This window comes from Nelumbo nucifera, chromosome 7 (assembly GCF_055504915.1).
Source record: "Nelumbo nucifera cultivar China Antique chromosome 7, China Antique-T2T, whole genome shotgun sequence".
Lineage (NCBI taxonomy): Eukaryota > Viridiplantae > Streptophyta > Magnoliopsida > Proteales > Nelumbonaceae > Nelumbo > Nelumbo nucifera.
This window is the reverse complement of record NC_142655.1, coordinates 31657728-31677974: the sequence shown is the minus strand read 5'-3', so window position 1 is coordinate 31677974 and position 20247 is coordinate 31657728. Positions and strand designations below refer to the sequence as shown.

Below are 20247 nucleotides of genomic sequence, written 5' to 3'. Positions count from 1 at the left end.
GGGTGGCTCTTGAAGCAGAATGCCCATCACAATCTGACTCCCCAAACTCAGGTAGTCTTGAACCTCCTAACAATCTTATTATTGATTTTGACCTTGATCTTCTTATTGCCATTTGAAAAGGGAAGATGACATGTAGCAAGTATCCTATCACTAACTATGTGTCTTATGATGCTCTTTCACCTTCCTATTGTGCCTATATTTCTGCTATCTCTTCTATTTCCTTCCCTTGCAGTGTTACATAGGCAATGCAGTGCCCCCACTAGAAGGAAGCTATGAACCAAGAAATGGAGGCCCTAATAAAGAATTAGACTTGGGAGGTTGTTCCTTGCCCCAAAGATAAGATTCCTGTTGGGTGTAAGTGGGTTTATACTGTTAAGCACAAGGTAGATGACTCAATTGAAAGATACAAAGCTCGGCTTGTAGCCAAAGGATACACTCAGACTTATGGCATTGATTATCTGGAAACCTTTGCTCTAGTTGCTAAAATGAACTCTATTTGTGTGGTCATGTTTCTTGCCGCCCATTACTCATGGCCTTTATATCAAATGGATGTAAAGAATGCCTTCCTTAATGGGGACTTACAAGAGAAAGTGTATATGGATTTACCACCTGGGGTAAGTTTTCCTAACAGTGATGGAAAAGTGTTCAATGTTGTTAGGTTTAGGAATGCCATCTTAAAGATTGGGTTTTCTCAATCTCAGGCTGACCACACCTTATTTATTAGAAGAGTTGATGGTAGAGTAACAATGTTGATAGTATATGTTGATGACATTGTTGTGACAGGTGATGATATCACATGTATCTCTTAGTTAAAGTCATTACTTGCTTCTGAATTTGAGATTAAGGACCTTTGTGATCTCCGATACTTTCTTGGCATTGGAGCTGTAAGATCCAAGAAGGGGATTTTTTTGTCACAAAGGAAGTATGTACTTGATTTGCTTCATAAGGTTGGGAAATTAGGGTGTAAGCCTGTAGAAACTCCAATTGATCCCAACCACAAGTTGAACTCTACTAAAGGAGAAATTCTTCCAGACAGGGGGGTATATCAAAGATTGGTGGGACACCTTCTGTATCTTTGTTTGACTAGACTTGACATTTCCTATGTTGTTGGAGTGGTTAGCTAATATATGCATGAACCCAGGACATCTCATATGCAGGTAGTTAACAGAATTTTAGCCTACATGAAATGATGCCTTGGCAAAGGGATGTTGTATTCCAACTTCGGCCATCTAAAGATTGAGGCTTACACAGATGCTGATTGGGCAAGGTCCATCGATGATAGAAGATCTACATCCGGTTATTGTGCCTTAGTTGGTGGCAATTTGGTTTCCTGGAAAAGTAAGAAACAATTTGTGGTTGCTCGTTCTAGTGTTGAGGCAGAGTACAGGGCAATGGTTCATGGAGTGTTTGAACTACTCTGGTTGAAGACCGTATTGACTGAGATGGGCATCCAAGCAGATGTTCCAATGAGACTATATTGTGACAATCAAGCAGCTATTAAATATTGCTCACAATCCTGTCCAACATGATCGTACAAAGCATATTGAGGTGGATAGACACTTTATTAGAGAAAGAATTGCTAGTGGAGAGATTTGCCTTCCTTTTGTAAGGTCAGAAGACCAACTAGCTGATTGCCTCACTAAAGGTGTTCACCATCCAAAGTTTGCTAAGAACCTTGCCAAGCTGGGCATGATTGACATATATGCTTAGCTTGAGGGGGAGTGTTGAGAATGGTTAGATAGGGGTGTTTTTGGTCATTTTCTCCTTTCTTATACTCTCTCAGTATTTGGGCACCCAGATAGGGGCCTTTTTGTAATTATTAATTTTCAATTATAAAGTGAACTTTTGAGGGTGTGAACAGTGAATAACAGACACCTCTCGACACATGCTCTCTTCTTCCTCTTCTTCTTTTTCTCTTCTCTTCTTCCTCTCTCTTGAAACCCTAGTTTTTGCAACTAAAGCAAACTTTACATTTGATTTTCCCTTTTTAATGCTTTCATGAATTTGTACACCTTCTATGCATTTGGATTATGGTGTTTTATACATATTGAATTATAAAAATTTTATTATGAAATATGGCTTTGGATTCAGAAGGGGAATCAGGGATTCTGAGATTCCTAATGTGTTAAATCTTTTGCACATTTTGGAAAGTGTCTTCATGGAACCCTCAAAGTCGGATAGAAGGATTTGGAATCATTTTCCTTCTGGTTCTTTTCTTGTCCCTCCTTTAAGATTCTTTCTTCCTCTTCTGGTCTGTCCAAATATTTTCTTGTTAAAGAGGTGTGGTGTAAACCTGTTCCTCCTAGAATTCTGGCCTTTTGTTGGGAAGTAGCTCATGAGAAAATTAGCACTATGGATGTCTTACAAAGATGGAGTCCCAACTAGTGCCTTGGTTTGTTCATTTACTAATCTCCTACTCATTTGTTGTTAGTTTTAGTATGGTTTTTCTTTCTTTTTGGTTGCAGGTGGGTTACTCTAACTTCTGTGAGACTTATTTTCCTTAGGATTTTTGATGCAAAACAGAAAAAGCAGAAGAGCAATTTGGAGGGGTACAAAGGCTGCTATCCTATTGACAGTTTGGGAAGAAAGGAATGCAATACAAGAATTTCCAATGAATGAAAAAGAAGCAACCTATAATTGATTGTATAAATATTTGAGCAGTTTTTGGATAAAATCCTTAAAGGTTTTTAATCCCTTCTCAATTGATGATATTGTAAGAAAATGGGGAGACGTGTTTGCTTCATCAACTAAAAAGGCCAAGGGTATGAGAAGTTGGGATTTGGGAATCCTCAGAGAGGGGATTTTGGAAGGTTAATTTCGATGGAAGTAGCTTGGCGAATCTTGGACCTTCAGGGGTGGGGGGAGTTATATAAGGGATGGAGGGACTGTAAGAACAATGTTCTCAGGGCCAATAGGTTTGATGTTGGAGATTCTACAAGAGGTGAAGTGTCGGCAGTACTACAGGGGGTTCATCAAGCATGTGAGATGAATGTTGGGAAGCTTGTAATAGAAGGAGATTCAGAGGAGAAAACTAATTGGTTAAAGAAAGAGGATAAGGCTCTGGAAGTATAGAAGTGAAGTGAAGAAACTTAGATGGATGACAAGGAATATGCAGGTGAAAATTCAGTGGGTCCCAAGATTGGCTAACAATTGGGATAATAGCTTAGCTAAACAAGGGGTGCACAGAAATAAAATATTTTGGGAAAATTTGTAATTGTAATTTCATTTGGGGAGGGATGGCTATGCTATGCTCTCAGCTTTGTAAAGAGATGTATAATTTCTGTTTATATTAATAAATAGGATTTTCTTTGTTGCTGATAAAAAATATGGCTTTGAATTATCACATTATGCCATGTAAACACTCTTACAATGATGATTGCAAGTGAATGTGTGGATGCAAGAATTAGAAGTGGTGTTCCAGGGGTTATATGTAAAACTGATATGGAAAAAGCTTATGATCACGTGGAGTTGGGGTTTTCAGAAGAGGTGATGGGGCTGTTGGGTTTTGGCGAGAAGTGGAGGAGTTGGATGTTTGTGTGCATCTCTTCAGTGTCATTCTTGATGTTAATAATTGGGATTTCTAGGGAATTTTTTTGGGTCTTCAAGGGGGTTGAGACAAGGGGATCCTTTTTCTCCATTGCTTTTTGTGTTGCATAGGCTAATCAATAAAGAAGTGGAGGCAGGCTTATTTAGATGTTTTAGAGTGGCGAGAGAGGGGTTGATCATAACTCATCTACATTATGCTGATGAAGTGCTCAATTTCAGCTCCTGCTCAGCCGATGCATCTGCAAAAAATAACATGTAATCAGCATATTGTAGATGAGTTATGGCCAACCCCTCTCTCCCCACTCTAAAACCTCTAGAGAAGCCTGCCTCCACTCTTTTATTGATTAACCTACTCAAAACCCCCACCACCAACACAAAAAGCAATGTAGGCAAAGGGTCTCCTTGTCTTAACCCCCTTGACCCAAAAATTCTGAAGAAATCCCATTTACTAACGCTGAGAATGATACGGAAGAGGTGTACACAAACATCCAACTCCTCCACTTCTCGCCAAAACCCATCAGCCCCATCACCTCTTTCAAAAGCCCCCACTCCATGTGATCATAAACTTTTTCCATATCAATTATACATATAACACCACTTCTAACTTTTGCATCCATACATTCACTTGCAATCATCAGTCCATCCAAATTTTTTCTTCCTTGCATCCACACATTGTATCTCCTTCGTCACCTGGCCCCATTTTGCATCTCTTTTCTTCATTAATGGATTGCATTTTTTATTTATCTTAAAAGCAAGAGTAAGGTATAGGATCTCAAAACTAAAATTATATTTATTTTGCAGATGCATTGTACTCTTAAAGTGGCATTATGCTTTTCTTGATAAATCATCCTGATAGCCTTACAAATTTGCTAAATTTCATATATATTGAATGAAGAATATATATATTTTTAATTTCATCTTTCGTTTTTGAGGAATAGTTCCTAGTTTGACTCTTCAAATTGATATGTGAAACTTTATTTTGGTATGCACTAACCAAAAGAGTTTCCATTTAGTTTCACTTTAGTATTTAGAGATAGAAAGGATTAACTTTTATTGCCTGTGTCTTTTTCATTCTTCCATCATAAACAGCTCTCTCAGAAAGGGATTAAGGTGACTATTGTTTGCCCTGGACCAATAGATACGACAAATGGTTCTGGAGCAAGCACTTCTGGACAGAGGGGTTCTTCTGAGGTAAGCATCTTATAATAACAGTTTAATTTATTGCATTGTAAATAAGGTTTAGAAAGCAGTGCCTGTCATAGTTTTGTGGCTAAAAAGTTAAATATCCATGTCTGTTATATCATGGATAACTTAGAATTAGTGCTAAAATATTATGTTTAGATGACATTGCTCGAGAAAGGGGGCTTGAAAGTATGAAGTTGGATGAAGTGTGCTGTTGTATATGAAACCTAGTTAGGAAATGAATATACTTATTGAAATTAGGGAGAATAACTGTACTAGTTATATGTTCCGAAAAAAATAGAAATTTGAAAAAAAGAAATATAAATATAATAAACATTAGGGTAAAAGACTTAAACCTCCCCTTATGTTTATCCTAAATACTAAGATCTCCCCTCTCTTTTCAAGATGGACTTAAACCTCCCTGTCCAGTGAAATTATGGGACAGAGACCTCCCCTCCGTTAACAATTTGTCAAAATCTGTTTGTACATGATATCACTTATAGTTGATTTTTTAAAATTCCAATTTTGCCCTCTTATTGTCCTTTTACCTTGACTCAAAAACCACTCGAAATCTTGGAAGGTTTATTATAGCAATTCTTATTTCAAAAAGGTCTAGGTTCAAGAATGATTTTCTAACCGCTCTGGATCATCTGCATTTATTTCTTCGAAAACTCCTACTGAGTCCTCTGAATTAATGAATTCTGTGAGTCCACTTCATAGAAATCTTCTCTAAAAGAGTTTGTGTTCATATCAACGTTGGAACTCTCAACTTGTTAGTGGGCATCGATCAAATCTAGCCATGACATTAAACTGTTACTTATTTTTTATTAAAATACATGACCCTTCAAATCGATCAACTTGATTGAATCTTCATCTCCAGAGTAACTGCAACCACAGTTTTTCTATGAATGAAGATTTCATTAATATCAAAAGAATTTAAATTGACATTTCAGACAACTTTTTTTCTGAAATATATATAAAAAATCATGAAAAACAAAAACAAAAAATGGGCTGAATAAGGAACTAATAAGATATGCAAAAGGAAATAATGAGCTCTCTCTCAAGTATACAAATAAGAGCTTTTCACTTGGTCATTATGGCCTTGTGCAAGGCATATGGTCTGGGATGATCAACATCACTAATGCAAACTCTGATTTTTCTTTGGGCTATGCATTGGAAAAATTGAAAGAGGTATTTCTTCTCAGTGGAGGTCTGAAAATGGTGCATCTCCTTTTTTTTTAGAAATTTCCTCTTGTTTTTCTTACGAATGCTCATCTTTTTATTTCTTAGCTTGTGCTTGAGAATACATATATGTTCATACCCAAAACTCTCTAGTGACAGGGTTTCCAATATTTTAAAAATTTGAAGAATCAATAATGGTACAAGAAACGTTTTAATTACTCCGTTAGACAACTTTAACAGGGGAGGTCTTAGTCCAACTTGAAAAGAGGGGAGGTTTTAGCATTTCAGAGAAACCTCAGGGGAGGTTTAAGACTTTTACTGGGTTATAAGTATTTAGCAAAGATGTGATTCAGTCCACTAAAATCTGGAAAATAATCTCTGATTATAGCAAGAAAAGAAAAAAGGAGAAGAAGAAAACAGTAGAAAAGAAAGAAGAAGATGGAAAAGAAGGGAGAAGGAGAAGAGAGTTTGATGTCTTCTCTCCTTTCTCTCTAATCCTTTTATTAATCTCACTTAATTAGAACTATTTACAAGTCTGCCCTTAAGTGGGCGGCCAATTCAACACACTTAAAAGAAATAAAAGAGATTTAACCGATCCATAAAGAAAAAGACTCATCATCAAACAAAACATGTAAGAAGCACTAAGAACAAGAAAATAATGCACTAGGTCCTGTTTGGCCCAATCTATCTACACTCCCCCTCAAGCTAAGCATAGATATCAATCATGCCCAGCTTGCTTGTATAGTGTATCAACTTCTCTTTCGGAACATCTTTTGTCAAAATATCAGCCAACTGTTCTTCAGAAGCAATAAATGGCAAGCAGACTTTCCCTGAAGCAACTCTCCTCAGTATAAAATGTTTATCAACCTCTATGTGCTTAGTTCTGTCATGTTGGACGGGATTGTGTGCAATGTTGGTAGCTGCCTGGTTGTCGTAATATAACATCATTTGCTTCTCATTATAGACTGCTTCTTACTCCTCCATGAAACAATGTTTCTAGCCTAGTCAGCATCAGTGTATGCTTCCAACTTCATTTGTCCATGCTTGGCAAATAGGATTCTCTTTCCTGTAGTCCCTTTCAGGTAACACAAAACCCTCTCTACAACTACTAAATGTGTATTTCTAGGAGAATGCATGAACTGAATAATGACATTGCATAGGAAATATCTAGTCGAGTCATGCAAAGATATAACAACTTTCAAGTAGTCTAACACTCCCCTATCAGTCAACATTTTTCATTCAGTAGATTTAAGTCTATAGGAGTGGAAGCTAGTTTAACACCAAGTTTGCCAATTTCTATAAGTAGATCAAGGACATACATTGAGAAATGAAGATAACATCCTTAGACTAAGCAACTTCAATTCCCATGAAATATCTAAGTTCACCCTTGTCTTTGATTTCAAATTCAATGTTAAGAAATCTTTTGAGATTAACAACTTCTTGGGTGTCATCACCAATAACCACAATGTCATCAATATAAAGAATTAGAAGGGTCACCAAGGAATCTCTCCTCTTAACAAATAGAGTATGATTAGACTGAGTCTGTGTGTAACCAAAGGTAACAAGGGTAGCTCCGAATCTCTGAAACCAAGCTCTAGGAGACTATTTGAGGCCATAAAGAGAATTCCTCAATTTACACACCTTCCCTTGCATTTCCTTCTCATACACCCCTAGAGGTAAAGAAATATAAACCTCTTCATGCAGGTCTCCATTCAAGAAGGCATTTTTAACATCAAATCAGTGAAGTGGCTGTTGAAGTCATTTTTTTTTATTCAAATAATTTGTAATAAGTGGGCTGGCTAGTCTACTAGCCAAATCATTAAAATTATAAAAAAGTATCCCATATGGGAGTTCCCCCTCTTAAGTGAGGAGTTCTCTCTCTTTAAGTGGGGAGTTCCCTCTCTTTAAGTGGGAGGGACAGGTGTCCTTCACCTAGGAGGAGGGGTAGTTACATAACCACCCCACTCCCTATTTAAGCTCCTTAAGGGGAAGCTAGAAACACATACACACGGAGAGACTCTTCGGAGAAAATTTTCACAAGAGATTCTTAAGAAAAGCAAAGATAAGGAGAGAAGAAAAGAGAAGTACTCAAGGGAAGGCAAGGAAGGAAAAGTCTCACTAATACAGGTAGAGAAAAGGAAAGTCCTCTCTGTGAATACTTCCTATTTATGTCTTCTGCTATGTATCCTTCTTTCTCTCTCTTTTGTTATTACTTTTGAGAAAGGAAAAAGAGGGAAATAAACCATCTACAACCAGATGCCTCTACTTGGTTGATTATGGTCCCTCTTTCAAGACAAAGTTAGGGATTGAACCATCTACAGTCTAAATTGCAAAGGCTGATTATGGTTCCCTTCAAATGAAAATGAAGAGTAGGGGGGAATAAACCATCTACAACCAGGTGCCTCTACTTGGTTGATTATGCTCCCTCTTTCAAGACAAAGTTAGGGAGTAAACCATCTACAGTCTAAATCTCAAAGGCTGATTATGGTTCCCTTCAAATGAAAATGAAGAGTAGAGGGATGAAAATCATCTACAATCAAATATTCAATTTGATTGACTACAGTTCCCTTTTTGTATGCAAAATTCCAAGGAGTAAGGCTGTCTACAATCAGAATTTCATTTGATTGACTACAACTTATTATGAAGAAAGGAGTGAGAAGGAAATTTTCTTTGTATTAAAGAAAAGAGAAATGTATTGCTGTATAGTTTCTTAATTGTATTTTCTTTTTCTTTCTTCTCATTCTTGTATACCTGATGTAAAAGAAAAGCAAATGAAAAGTTCTTTTTTAAGTATCCTATTGTTCTTTTCTTTTGTTCTATGCGTTCATTTCTCCAAGTCAGTATCAAAAAGTGTTCTCTACTTTCTTGTGGGGATGTAATTAAGGGGAACAATCCATATGATTCCCCAAATGGGTCTTACCCAAAATAATAAAAACTCAATCACTTGATTGAGTGAATTACGTTGCATGAGAATTTATTAAAATTTTCACACCAACAGTGGCCAATCAAAAGTAGCAACCAGAGATAGCAAAACCCGAATTGAAGTCATTTTAGCCATAGGAGCAAAAGTTTACAGGTAATCAATACCACACATCTAAGTGTAACCTTTAGCAACGAAACAAGCCTTAAACCTCTCAATAGTACCGTCATAATGATACTTGATAGTGAACACCCATTTACAACGAACTAGTTCCTTCCCCTCAAGCAAGTCCATAAATTCCCAGGTATTATTCTTATGCAAAGCATTTAGTTCAGTCATCATAGTATCCCTCCATTCTAGTTTGGACAAGGCTTCTAGAACAAACTTGGGGATTGCATGTGTAGAAACAAAGGCAAGAAAGGAATAATAGGTTGGGGAAAGAAGGCTATAGGATAGGTGTTTGGAGATGCAATGGGCTGTACACTTCCGTTTGCCCTTGCGAAGGGCAATAGAAAGATCAAGTTTTGGGAAGGTATCAGAAGGGGTAGAGGAGGGCTTACTTGTTACCTTAGTAGTGATGGGAGATGCAAGAAGCTTAGTTGAAGAAGGGGAAATAACTTGCTCATACCTAAGTCTTTGTCTTTGGTACCACCTTTAGACAATAGGATGAGAAATGAATGTGGGAGGATGAGCCAGAGGAGGGGGGCTGGAACATGTGTAGGAGACTCAATAGAAGACTCAAGAGGAATCAGAAGAGGAAGAACCGGGGACATAGCAAATAACTCCTTTGAATGCTCCCCCTCAAGAGAATGGACAAAGAAAGGGATAGACTCTGCAAATGTGACATCCCTAGAAACAAAGTGGGTTCCATGGACTTGATCAAAACAGTAACATCCCTTTTGTGTTGAGGTATATTCTAGAAAGACATACTTGTGTGCTTTAGGTTCAAATTTATGTCTTTGATGACTGTGAACATGAACATAGTAAGTGCACCCAAAAACTCAGAGAGGGAGAGAGAAGAGATCCTCATCCAAAAAGAGAAGGCTAAGGGGGTTTTGAAACCCATAACCTAGAAAGGCATATAGTTTATCAGGTATGTAGTAGCTATAAGGACAACAACCCCCCAAACTTAACAAGAACATGAGATGTAAAGAGGAGTTTGTTAACAACCTCAACCACATGAATGTTCTTCCTTTTCGTCACTTCATTGTATTGTGGAGTGTAGGAACAAGAACTCTGATGAATAACAACAAAGGTATCAAAGTAGGATGAAAGGTTCTTCTTAAAATAATCCTTAGCATTATCAGATTGGAATATTTTGATCCGAGTATTAAACTGGGTAAGAATAAGTTCATAAAACTTCTACACAATAGTTTGTATCCGGGATCTCATAAGGTAAATCCAAGTATAGCGAGAGAAATCATCAATGAAAAGGATAAAATACTTGTTAGCCCCCATAGTAGATAAATGATATGGCCCCCATACATCAAAGTGTACAATATGGAAAAGAGAAACTGATCTTTTATTACTCGTTGAATATGAATGTCTACAATATTTTGCAAGTTCACGTGACTCACAATGAAGACTCGATAGATATATTCCCTTAAATGTTTCTAGAAACAAATCACTCAAAGCAAAAAAAAGACAAATGACCAAAATGTAAATGACATAACATGACTCTATCAACGGATTTGATGAAATAAACTCCAAAACTACTCCATGAGGTGGTCCAAGACTTTTATCAGGTGTGTCTAGCAAGTATATTCTATTCACCTCATGGCCACTCCAGTGTTTTAAAAGGTGTGCGTAGGTGAGGCACATTTTAGGGTATGCGCCTTGCTTGGGTCCTAGACAATCCTTTCAAAAGGCGCACCCCCTATTTGCTAATGTTATTCATTCATTCATTTTAATAAAATATCTTCTTAAAAGGCAATTAAAGTTATAAAATCATTATTTTTATGTGAGAATTAAGAATTTAAGACCCTAACATGGATTTGTTTGGGCTTGCCTCGAGGGGCGTAGTACAAAGGTGGCTCGTAGAATCAGAATGCAATATGTTTTACATCACTTTATCTACTTGAAGTAATGTAATTGAAGAAAAACATATATTTGTGGGTTTTACATGCTTGGAAATTCTTTATACGTTTGATTTTATTTTTAAATTTTCATTTGAATACTCTTTACATGTTATGTTTATGTATTTTAATTTTAGACAATAGGTTTTATAAAACATTTATTTTAATATTTAAGTTTATATTTTTATTAATATTATGTTTAATATTTTTTGAATTTTGACCTTTTTTATTTTTAGCACTTTTTTTTGTATTTTTGCACCTTGCTTAAAAAAGGCATACTCCTCAGCTTGTGCCTCGGGCAAATTGGCCCTTGCGCTTTGTTGATAGATGTATTGTATGTACTGTACACAGGTTTAGTGCCCGTAGGGGTATTTTTGTAATTTTGTAGACCTCTTGTGTTGTATGACCAGTATAGTATAAATACAAATGCTTCACTCGCATGAAGCAGTTCTTTTGAGGCCTTAAGTCTGCAGCCTCTTCTCTTCTCCTTCTTCTTCCTTCCTTTCTTCTTCTTCTTCTTCTTCTGCTCAACATGGTATTAGAGCGGAACCGACTAGGCCTGGAAAACAACCAGTTGAGGTCTCTCTCCACTGCCGCGTAGAAGCTATAGTCCTGATGCTCGAAGACAAGGAAGAGGAAGCATTCTCTAGTGCTGCGGTTAGTCTCCACTGCCGAGTAGCGTTCTGCTACAAGAAAGCTGACTGTTCAACTTCCTAGCGCAGAAAAGGGTTCTGCTACAAGTTTTTTCTTCTTTATCCTCCATCCCAGGTGCTGGTGACTGGAGTTGCTCGGCTAAGAAGACTGTAGAAAACCATCCCAGATGTACGAAGAAGGGTTCTGGCTTGCAGAGAAGATTGAGTCCACGAGTGTACTGTCTATTCACAGTTCGGGTGACCTAGGTACTGAACTGAAGTTTCTCTGTTTATGGTTCTCTTCTTGCACTATTTCGATGGACTGTTAATGTCCTAAAATCTGAGTAGGGACTGTTCGGCTGTTTTTTTTTCCCTCCTCCGATTGTGTGTTGCTCTATTCAGCTCTCTAAGGGACTGTTGATGAACCCTAAACCCTAAGTGACTGTTCGGCTGCCCTGGAAAGTGGATATCAGCCGATTAGGTGTGGTGAACCACCACTTGTATTGCTGTTCCTACTGAGAGAGCTTCATGAAAGTTGTAAATATGTAAGTCATTCAGACCTGGTTACACTGCAAGTGCAGTGTTCGTATATTGTTCTGTGGACTCCTACAAAGTGTAGGTCATACAAACTAGTACTGCAGCTGCAGTGTTTGTGCTTGGTTCTCTGTGAAACCAAAAATCAGCAAGTGCCTAGTTGTGGACTGTAGCAGCTCTTTAAGGCAGTGTGCCTTTGTTTTTGTGTACTTCTAAACCTAGAATCATGAATAGTGAAGATTCAGCTACATCCGGAATCTCCACAATGCTGAATGGAATGAGTGAGAGCAGTGACCTATCCTTCCCTATGGCTGTTGTTCCTCTTGATGGGTTAAATTACCTAGAGTGGTCAAGAGGGATCAAGTTATACATAACTGCAAGGGGAAAAATAGGCTATATAAATGGAAGAATCAAAGAACCACCTTCTGGAAATGAAAAACATGATAGATGGGATCAGGAGAATAGTATGGTTATGTCATGGCTTTTGATCTCCATGCAACCACAAATAAGGAAGAACTTCATGTGGGCTGAAACTGCAAATGAGATCTGGGAACAGGCAAAATCCACATATTCTGAACTGACACTATGCCAAGATTTATCAACTGCAAGCATCCTCATCTAATTGTCAACAGGGGGAGAAAAGTTTATCAGTTTATTACTTTGACTTGACCACTGTTTGGAAGGAGTTGGACCATTACCAGAATATTGATTGGAAGTGTGTTGAAGATGCAAAGTTGTATAAGAAACTTGTCTCACAGCAAAGAGTGTTTGTTTTTTTACATGGTCTCAATCCTATCTATGATTCCATCAGAGTACAAATTCTAAGTTCTAAGGATCTTCCTTCAATTGTGTTGGCAGCAAAGGGGGGTACCTCTACTAGTGGTGGACCTTCTTCCAAGAGAGGGGATCTCTAGAAGAAAGCAGAAGATAAGGAAAAATTGTGCTGCACTAATTGTCAGAAGCCCCGACACACGAAAGATACTTATTGGGATCTCCATGGGAAACCAAAGTGGGCTTAGGATCTACCTAAGAAGCAAGGCTCAGATGTAATTAGAAGGCCCGGGCAACAAGGTACCAAGAAACACCACATGGCCAACATGGTTACTTGGGAGAATCAGCCCTCCACTTCTACTGTGACTCAAACACCACATGGCCAACATAGCTACTCTGGATCTGACCTAAGGGAGGATATTGTATACTCCTTCCGTGACCATTTAGAGCTTTATGGTAGAGCAATTCACCAGGTGGATACTCCTCCCACCACCTCTTTTGCATCCACATCAGATAATCCTGCCACAGCTTTCCATGTTGCTTCTCACAACCTTGACTCTCCATGGATCATTGATTCTGGAGCGTCAAAACACATGACTGGTATGTCCTCTTACTTTTAAACTTATCACCCTCTTTTTGGAAGAGATAAAGTAAGACTAGCTGATGGATCATACACTTCCATAGCTGGTCAAGGAACTCTCTCTCTTCCCCTCGGCCTTACTCTTTCTGATGTTCTTCATGTTCCAAAATTCCCAATGAATTTGTTCTCAGTCAGTAGTGTTACAAATTCCTTAAACTGTTCTGTGACTTTTTTCCCTTCCTATTGTTTGATTTAGGATCTAGCCTCGGGGAGGACGATTGGTAGGGGACGTATGGTTGATGGACTCTACATGCTAGAGAATATGACTGGCCTTCATGTTACATAGTCTATGAGTCAGTTCAGAAAGAGTAAAATATATTTGTGGCATTGTCGTCTAGGTCATTTGTCCTTTGAGTCCTTGAAAGTTGTTTTCCCAGAACTGTGTAAGTCAGTGTCTGTTTCTAATTTTTCTTGTCAAACGTGTTAGTTAAGCAAGCATTGTAGAACTCAATTTCCTCAAAGAAATAGTAAATCCGAGTTTCCTTTTCACATTGTGCATTTTGATGTGTGGGGCCCCTATTACTTTACCTTCTGAGAGTGGCTACAAGTACTTCATTATCTTCATTGACGATTATTCCAGATACACTTGGGTATATCCAATGCGAACCCGTGAGGAAGTACAAAAAATTATCCAAGATTTTCAGCGGATGGTCTTCACCCAATTTCAGACCGAGATTCAAATATTTCAGTCAGACAATGCAAAAGAGTTTTTTCATAGTGACCTCACGGAGTTCTTTGCTTCACATGGCTCACTTCATCGGAGCTCTTGTGCCCGTATGCCACAACAAAATGGTGTGGCTGAACGGAAGAACTGACACCTCCTTGAAGTGGCACGGGGTCTACTACTCCACATGAATGTTCCCAAACGATTTTGGCTTGAGGCTGTCATTTGTTCTACATACCTCATTAACCGAATGCCCTCTCGTTGGTTAGAGTACAAAGCCCCACATCAGCTTCTCTTTTCTAAGGCCCCTCTTCTTTCTATCCCTCCTTGTGTTTTTGGTTGTCGGTGCTTTGTCCAAAACCTATCTCCCACCCGAGGGAAATTGGACTCTCGTGCTATCCCGTGCATATTTCTTGGCTACTCATTCTCTCAGAAAGGGTATCGTTGCTTTGATCCTGTTTCTCGGAGATTCTGTGTCTCCATGGATGTTACCTTCTTTGAAGATGAGCCCTTCTTTCTTGTTTCTCCTCAGGGGGAGTGTAGACATGAGGAGAAACTGGTTCAGCTTCCTTCTCTTCCTAATCCTTCTCCTCCTTCCCCTTCTCCTTCTAATCCTCCACCTTTCCATGTTTTTTCTCGTCGTCGTAAAGGCCAATCAGGTTCAAGAGCTGTGGAGAATCCAGAAGCTGTACGTCAAGTGCCATCAAATTCCTCGGGGGAAGATCATATTCACTCAGGTAACTTGACTCCCAATGATGGTCCTGACCTCCCTGTTGCTAATGATCTTGACCTTTCTATTGCCCATAGGAAAGGTGTTAGGTCGTGCACCACTAAACACCCCATTTCCAACTTTGTTTCCTATGAGAACATCTCACCTTCATTTCGTGCCTTCCTTACCTCCATTGACAGTATCCCTATTCCCAAGAATGTGGCAGAAGCTCTCTCAGTACCAGAATGGACAAATGCCATGAAGGAAGAAATTGACACTCTTCACAAGAATGGCACGTGGGAACTTGTTGATCTCCTTAAGGGAAAGGATCTAGTTGGATGTAAATGGGTGTTCACTGTTAAGCATGGGGCCGATGGAACCGTGGAGAGGTATAAAGCTCGTTTAGTGGCAAAGGGTTTTACTCAAGTATATGGAGTTGATTATGCAGAAACTTTTGCCCCTGTTGCCAAAATGACCTCTATTAGAGTACTTTTTTCTCTTGCTGCTAATCTGACTTGGGATCTACATCAGCTCGACATCAAGAATGCCTTCTTGAATGGTGACCTTGAAGAGGAAGTTTATATGGTTCAACCCCCCGGTTTTCTGGCTCAAGGAAATGAACAGAATGTGTGCAAGTTAAAGAAGTCTTTATATGGGCTGAAGCAATCACCAAGAGCTTGGTTCAGCAGATTTCATACTGCAGTTCAGCAGAGGGGATACAAGCAATGTCAGTCAGATCACACACTGTTTGTAAAAAGGGGAGAAGGTAAAATGGCTGCCCTAATAGTATATGTGGATGACATAATTGTTATTGGTGACTAGAAGGATGAAATTCAAAGTTTGAAGGGCTTCCTTGCCACTCAGTTTGAAGTGAAAGATCTAGGACCCGCCAAATACTTCCTTGGAATTGAGGTTGCCCGATCAAAAAAGGGTATCTTCATCTCCCAAAGGAAATCTGTCCTAGACTTGCTTAAGGACACTGGAAAGATTGGGGTTAAGCCAGCTGGCTTTCCCATTGACCCCAACCATAAGTTATGTGACAGCCAAGGTGAACCTCTTAAGGATGTGAAGCAATTTCAGAGGCTTGTAGGGAGATTGTTGTACCTCTCTATGACTTGTTCAGACGTAGCATATGCTGTTGGTGTCCTCAGCCAGTTCATGCATGCACCTAGGTCCACGCATCTTGAAGCAACGGAGAGAATACTGCGATATCTTATGAAGTTCCCGGGTGCTGGCTTATTATTCCAGAAACATGGACTTTTTTTTTTTGAGAGTTGAAATTTACATAGATGCGGATTGGGCTGGATCTCAAAGTGATAGAAGGTCTACTAGTGGTTACTACACCTTTTATAGGAGGGAACCTTGTTACTTGGAGGAGTAAGAAGCAAACCGTGGTAGCTAGATCTAGTGCTGAAGTTGAGTATTGTGCAATAGCACACGGAGTAGCCGAAGGTATGTGGATAAAGAATCTATTGGGAGAGTTGGGTTTTCCAGTGGACAAACCCATGACTCTACTCTGTGACAACAAGGTAGCTATAAATATCGCTGCTAACCCGGTACTACATGATAGAACAAAGCACATTGAAGTTGACAAGCACTTTATCAGAGAGAAAATCATCACAGGCGAAGTATGCACTCCATACATCAGCTCTGAAGACCAACTAGCTGACATCCTTACAAAAGGGCTAAACCATTCCAAACACCAAGATCTCTGTGACAAGTTGGGCATGATTGATATCTATGCCCAACTTGAGGGGGAGTGTTGACAGATGTATTGTATGTACTGTACACAGGTTTAGTGCCCGCAGGGGTTTTTTTGTAATTTTGTAGACCTCTTGTGTTGTACGACCAGTATAGTATAAATACAAATGCTTCACTCGCATGAAGCAGTTCTTTTGAGGCCTTAAGTCTGCAGCCTCTTCTCTTCTCCTTCTTCTTCCTTCCTTCCTTTCTTCTTTTTCTTCTTCTTCTGCTCAACACGTTTTTAAAACACTAGGCCACTTCCAATCATCCTTTGAGATTTCATGTTCTGAAAAACACAATGAGTAGAAAAGAAGGTTATGATACAATTCATGGGTTTAGTCAAACTACTAACATATAAAAGGTTGGTGTTAAGTTTGGGAACATGAAACAAAGGATAAAACAAGGGATTCAGAGGCTTTGATACCCTCTTTACCGGAGATGGAAGCAAGAGACCCATCAACAAGGGATATCATCTATCTGCCAGAAAGGAGCTGATATGAACAAAAAAGGTCAAATATGCTTGTCATATGGTCTGATACACCAGAATCAATAGTCCAAGGGAATTTATGATTACTTGAAATAGTAGCATGATTTGTAGAAGCACAAATACTTGAGTGAGTAAATGTGGATGAAGAGGTGTTGCCTGAGGAGTTGGATGCTGCAATTGTAGTTTCCAAGTGTTTAATTAGTCTCCTATACCTTTCAAATTTTGCCTTTACTGTTGCCAACTGCTCCATAGTAGACTTCTCACTTTCTCTATTTCTGCCTTTAGGTACAATAGCAACATTTTCATCCTTAGGATTTCTAGTCTAACCATTCTTCTTAGAATTGTTGTTGTTGTTGTTCTAAAACCTTTTTGGGAGAAGATCTGGATGTAGTTTCCAACAAGTGTCCTTGGTATGTTTTAGTCGACCCCTTTGGCTTTATCCCATCATGTGCAAAATGCTCTAGAGGTGGACCCTATAACTGTACTTTCCACCTACTCTCTTCACAACTCATAATATAATATGCTTGAGTAAGGGTTACTTCATCTCTGGCCATAATATTCTGCCTCGTAATGTCAAACTCAGGGTTGAGTCCTGTGAGAAACTCAAACACCCTTTTTTTTTCTATTAGTTTCCTAAATGTCTTTGCATTCATGGTTCTCTCCCATGCAATTGTCTCCATTACATCAATCTCCTACCATAGTGACTTCAACATAGAATAGTAAACAACTATGCTCTTCTCATCATTCTTCAACTTATAGGTTCTTGCAACATTCAATTTCTAAGAAAATGTTTCTATAACACTATCCCAAATTTCCTTGGCCGAAGTCATCTAGAGGTAATGCTAACTTTTGTGAGGTTGGATAGTGATGAAGGGTTTTTTGGCAGCACCCTGTTGTTCGGACTGCTTCCAGGTGGTCGACAACTCAGAGGCCGAAGTGGAGGATTTTTGCTGGATGAGGACTTGGATGCCGAGCTGACTAGGCCGAGATGGGGGTAGATTGGGTGCTGAGCTGGGTTGATTGCTGAACTAGGTAGCTCTTTAGAGAAACCTGCAAGGAATCAATGTTAGAGGACCTGGGGTGGCTAACCCGACGAGGTTGCTCCGATGACTAAGCTAGTACTCTCGTAGTAGATCGCGAGCTAAAAACTCATAAAGTATGAGAGCTAGAATGTGCTTACTCGCCTCTCTCTTGTGTCATTGGGGTTGGTGCCTTTATATAGGCATTGTTTGGTTTGGTCCTCACGCACTACATCTGAGATTTCCGAGAGGTCGTTCCTAACTGGTCCGAGATCCTTAGAGATAACCGCCATGCACGTTGACCATCCTTTGGAACATTTGGTACGTGGGCCAACTTCCGAGAAACCTGGGAGCGTCGGGATATGCATGTCGAATTTGTTGGCGAGCACATCTCGCAGGTCATCGCCTGGTCCCCAGTCAGGTCGGCAAGCCTCGAGGGAGGTCGCTCCTCGCGCCGAGATCACTTCGGCTAGTGATGAGGTGCTACAGGCTGACCCTGGACGAGGTGCTACAAGCCGACCTAAGTTGTGGTCGAGGTCGCTAGGTTGGCGTAAAGGCAGGTCGCCAGGTTGGGGTAAAGACGAGTTGCAATTTGGGACTCCAAATTATCACTTAGGTGGTGTCTAGGTATCATCTAGCTATTCTGAGATGCCATTTGTCACAATGTCATTGGAGGGCCAAATCCGTCCTCATCAATTGCCCCCCACTCCTAAGCTGAAAGTAGCTTGGCAAAGGGAGTAGATCGCTCCTTTTGGCTTGGAATGACTGATTCGATAAGCTCGTAGTCGTAAGCGTCGGTCCAATTTGCTTCTCAGGTCGGAAGAGTCCAAGTGTTTGTAGCCTTACGTAGGACCTCGCCGTCTTGAATATCGGGGCACAAGAGTGAATTCATCTGCTCGAGGAGAGGTGGAGCAGGTACCCCGAGGGTATCTACCTTATTAGGGATGCGACCATCAAGGGGTTCTACTGTCCAACTAAGTACCTCAAGAGCGAAGCATATCATGCCGTCCTCAAGAAGGGGTTCTGTGTGGTTGTTTTATCATGTTGCTCCACCTAGGTAGACTTCGACACAGTGTTTCTCGAGCTGGTTCTCAAAAGAGTAGCCGATGGGTTCGATGCAGAGCTAGGAACCAAGGTGGAGGTCGACCGTGAAGAGATCAACCAAGTTTGCGTCCGTCATGATGTTGAAAGCGAACTAGTCTTTCCTTTGTTTTTCTTTCTTGTGCCGAATTAATCTTCCTTCCGTCGTTTATTTTTCTCTCTTTCTTTTTCCTCAAAAAATTTTTTAAGTGTGGATTCACCCGAGGTGCCGAATTGGTGGGCTGGGCATAGTTAGGAATAATCCAAGGTCGATGTAACCCGAGGGGCGCGGACACTATAGGGAATGTATCCGACATGTTTGCACACCGATGAATGAGAATTGCTTTTTTATTTCGTCCATGTCGGAGAGGCGACTGGGGTTTAGGTTACCCTTGTTGAAGTGACTAGGGTTTAGGTTGCCCATGTCAGAGCGACTGGGTCTTGTGTGGTGCGGAGTTCTTCTGTCAGCTCGCCACCATAACCCTTAGGCCTAGGGAGTGACTCGTAGTCCACTCTCCTTATTCTTGACTTTGCCCATGCCGAAGGGGCGATTAGGTCTCAGGTTGTGCCAAGGTCTTTACCAGCTCGACACCTTAGCCCTTAGGCTTGGGGAGCGATTTCGTTGTCCACTCTCCTTAATATTATTTGGCCGATGTGTGGCCTGACTTTTCTGCCTACGCGGGTGGTCATTCTGTTGTAACTTCTCATATGGTTTCTTCTACGTCATCCCGTGGGATTATCTTCCTGGGTGAGTGCTTGCGAGACCACGGTGTACATGTTCTGCCCCCCCTTGCGAGGGCATAATGTTGTTGTCGGTGTGAGTCGGCTGTTCAGGGCCACGACTGCACTGCATCAGCCTCGTAATGACACTGGTCGTCCACTCCTACAAGAAGCCACAGGGAAATCGACTTGCGGGAGCAGCTCTACTATCTGTAGGTCGCCGACTTGCTCCGGAGCCCTGAGGGGTTCGACCCGCAAGGGTGTTTGCATAGTTCGTAGGCCGCTAACTCCCGCGGGAGCCGCGAAGGGTTCAATATGTAGGGGAGACCTCGCGAAGAGGACT

At 40.1% G+C, this 20247-nt stretch overlaps 1 protein-coding gene across 5 annotated transcripts in view; it reads left to right on the top strand.

Annotated features, from left to right (window-relative positions):
- Nucleotides 1–20247, top strand: part of LOC104598254 (NAD(P)-binding Rossmann-fold superfamily protein) — a 74228-nt gene that overhangs the window by 19613 nt on the left and 34368 nt on the right. For 3 of the 5 annotated variants that reach the window (XM_088891268.1, XM_010260207.3, XM_010260206.3), the window contains one exon: nucleotides 4636–4737. The exons of the other annotated variants lie outside the window; for them this stretch is intronic. In XM_088891268.1, coding sequence (XP_088747394.1) covers nucleotides 4636–4737 — 102 coding nt within the window. The remainder of the gene's footprint in view (nucleotides 1–4635; nucleotides 4738–20247) is intronic. 5 annotated transcript variants of the gene reach the window in all.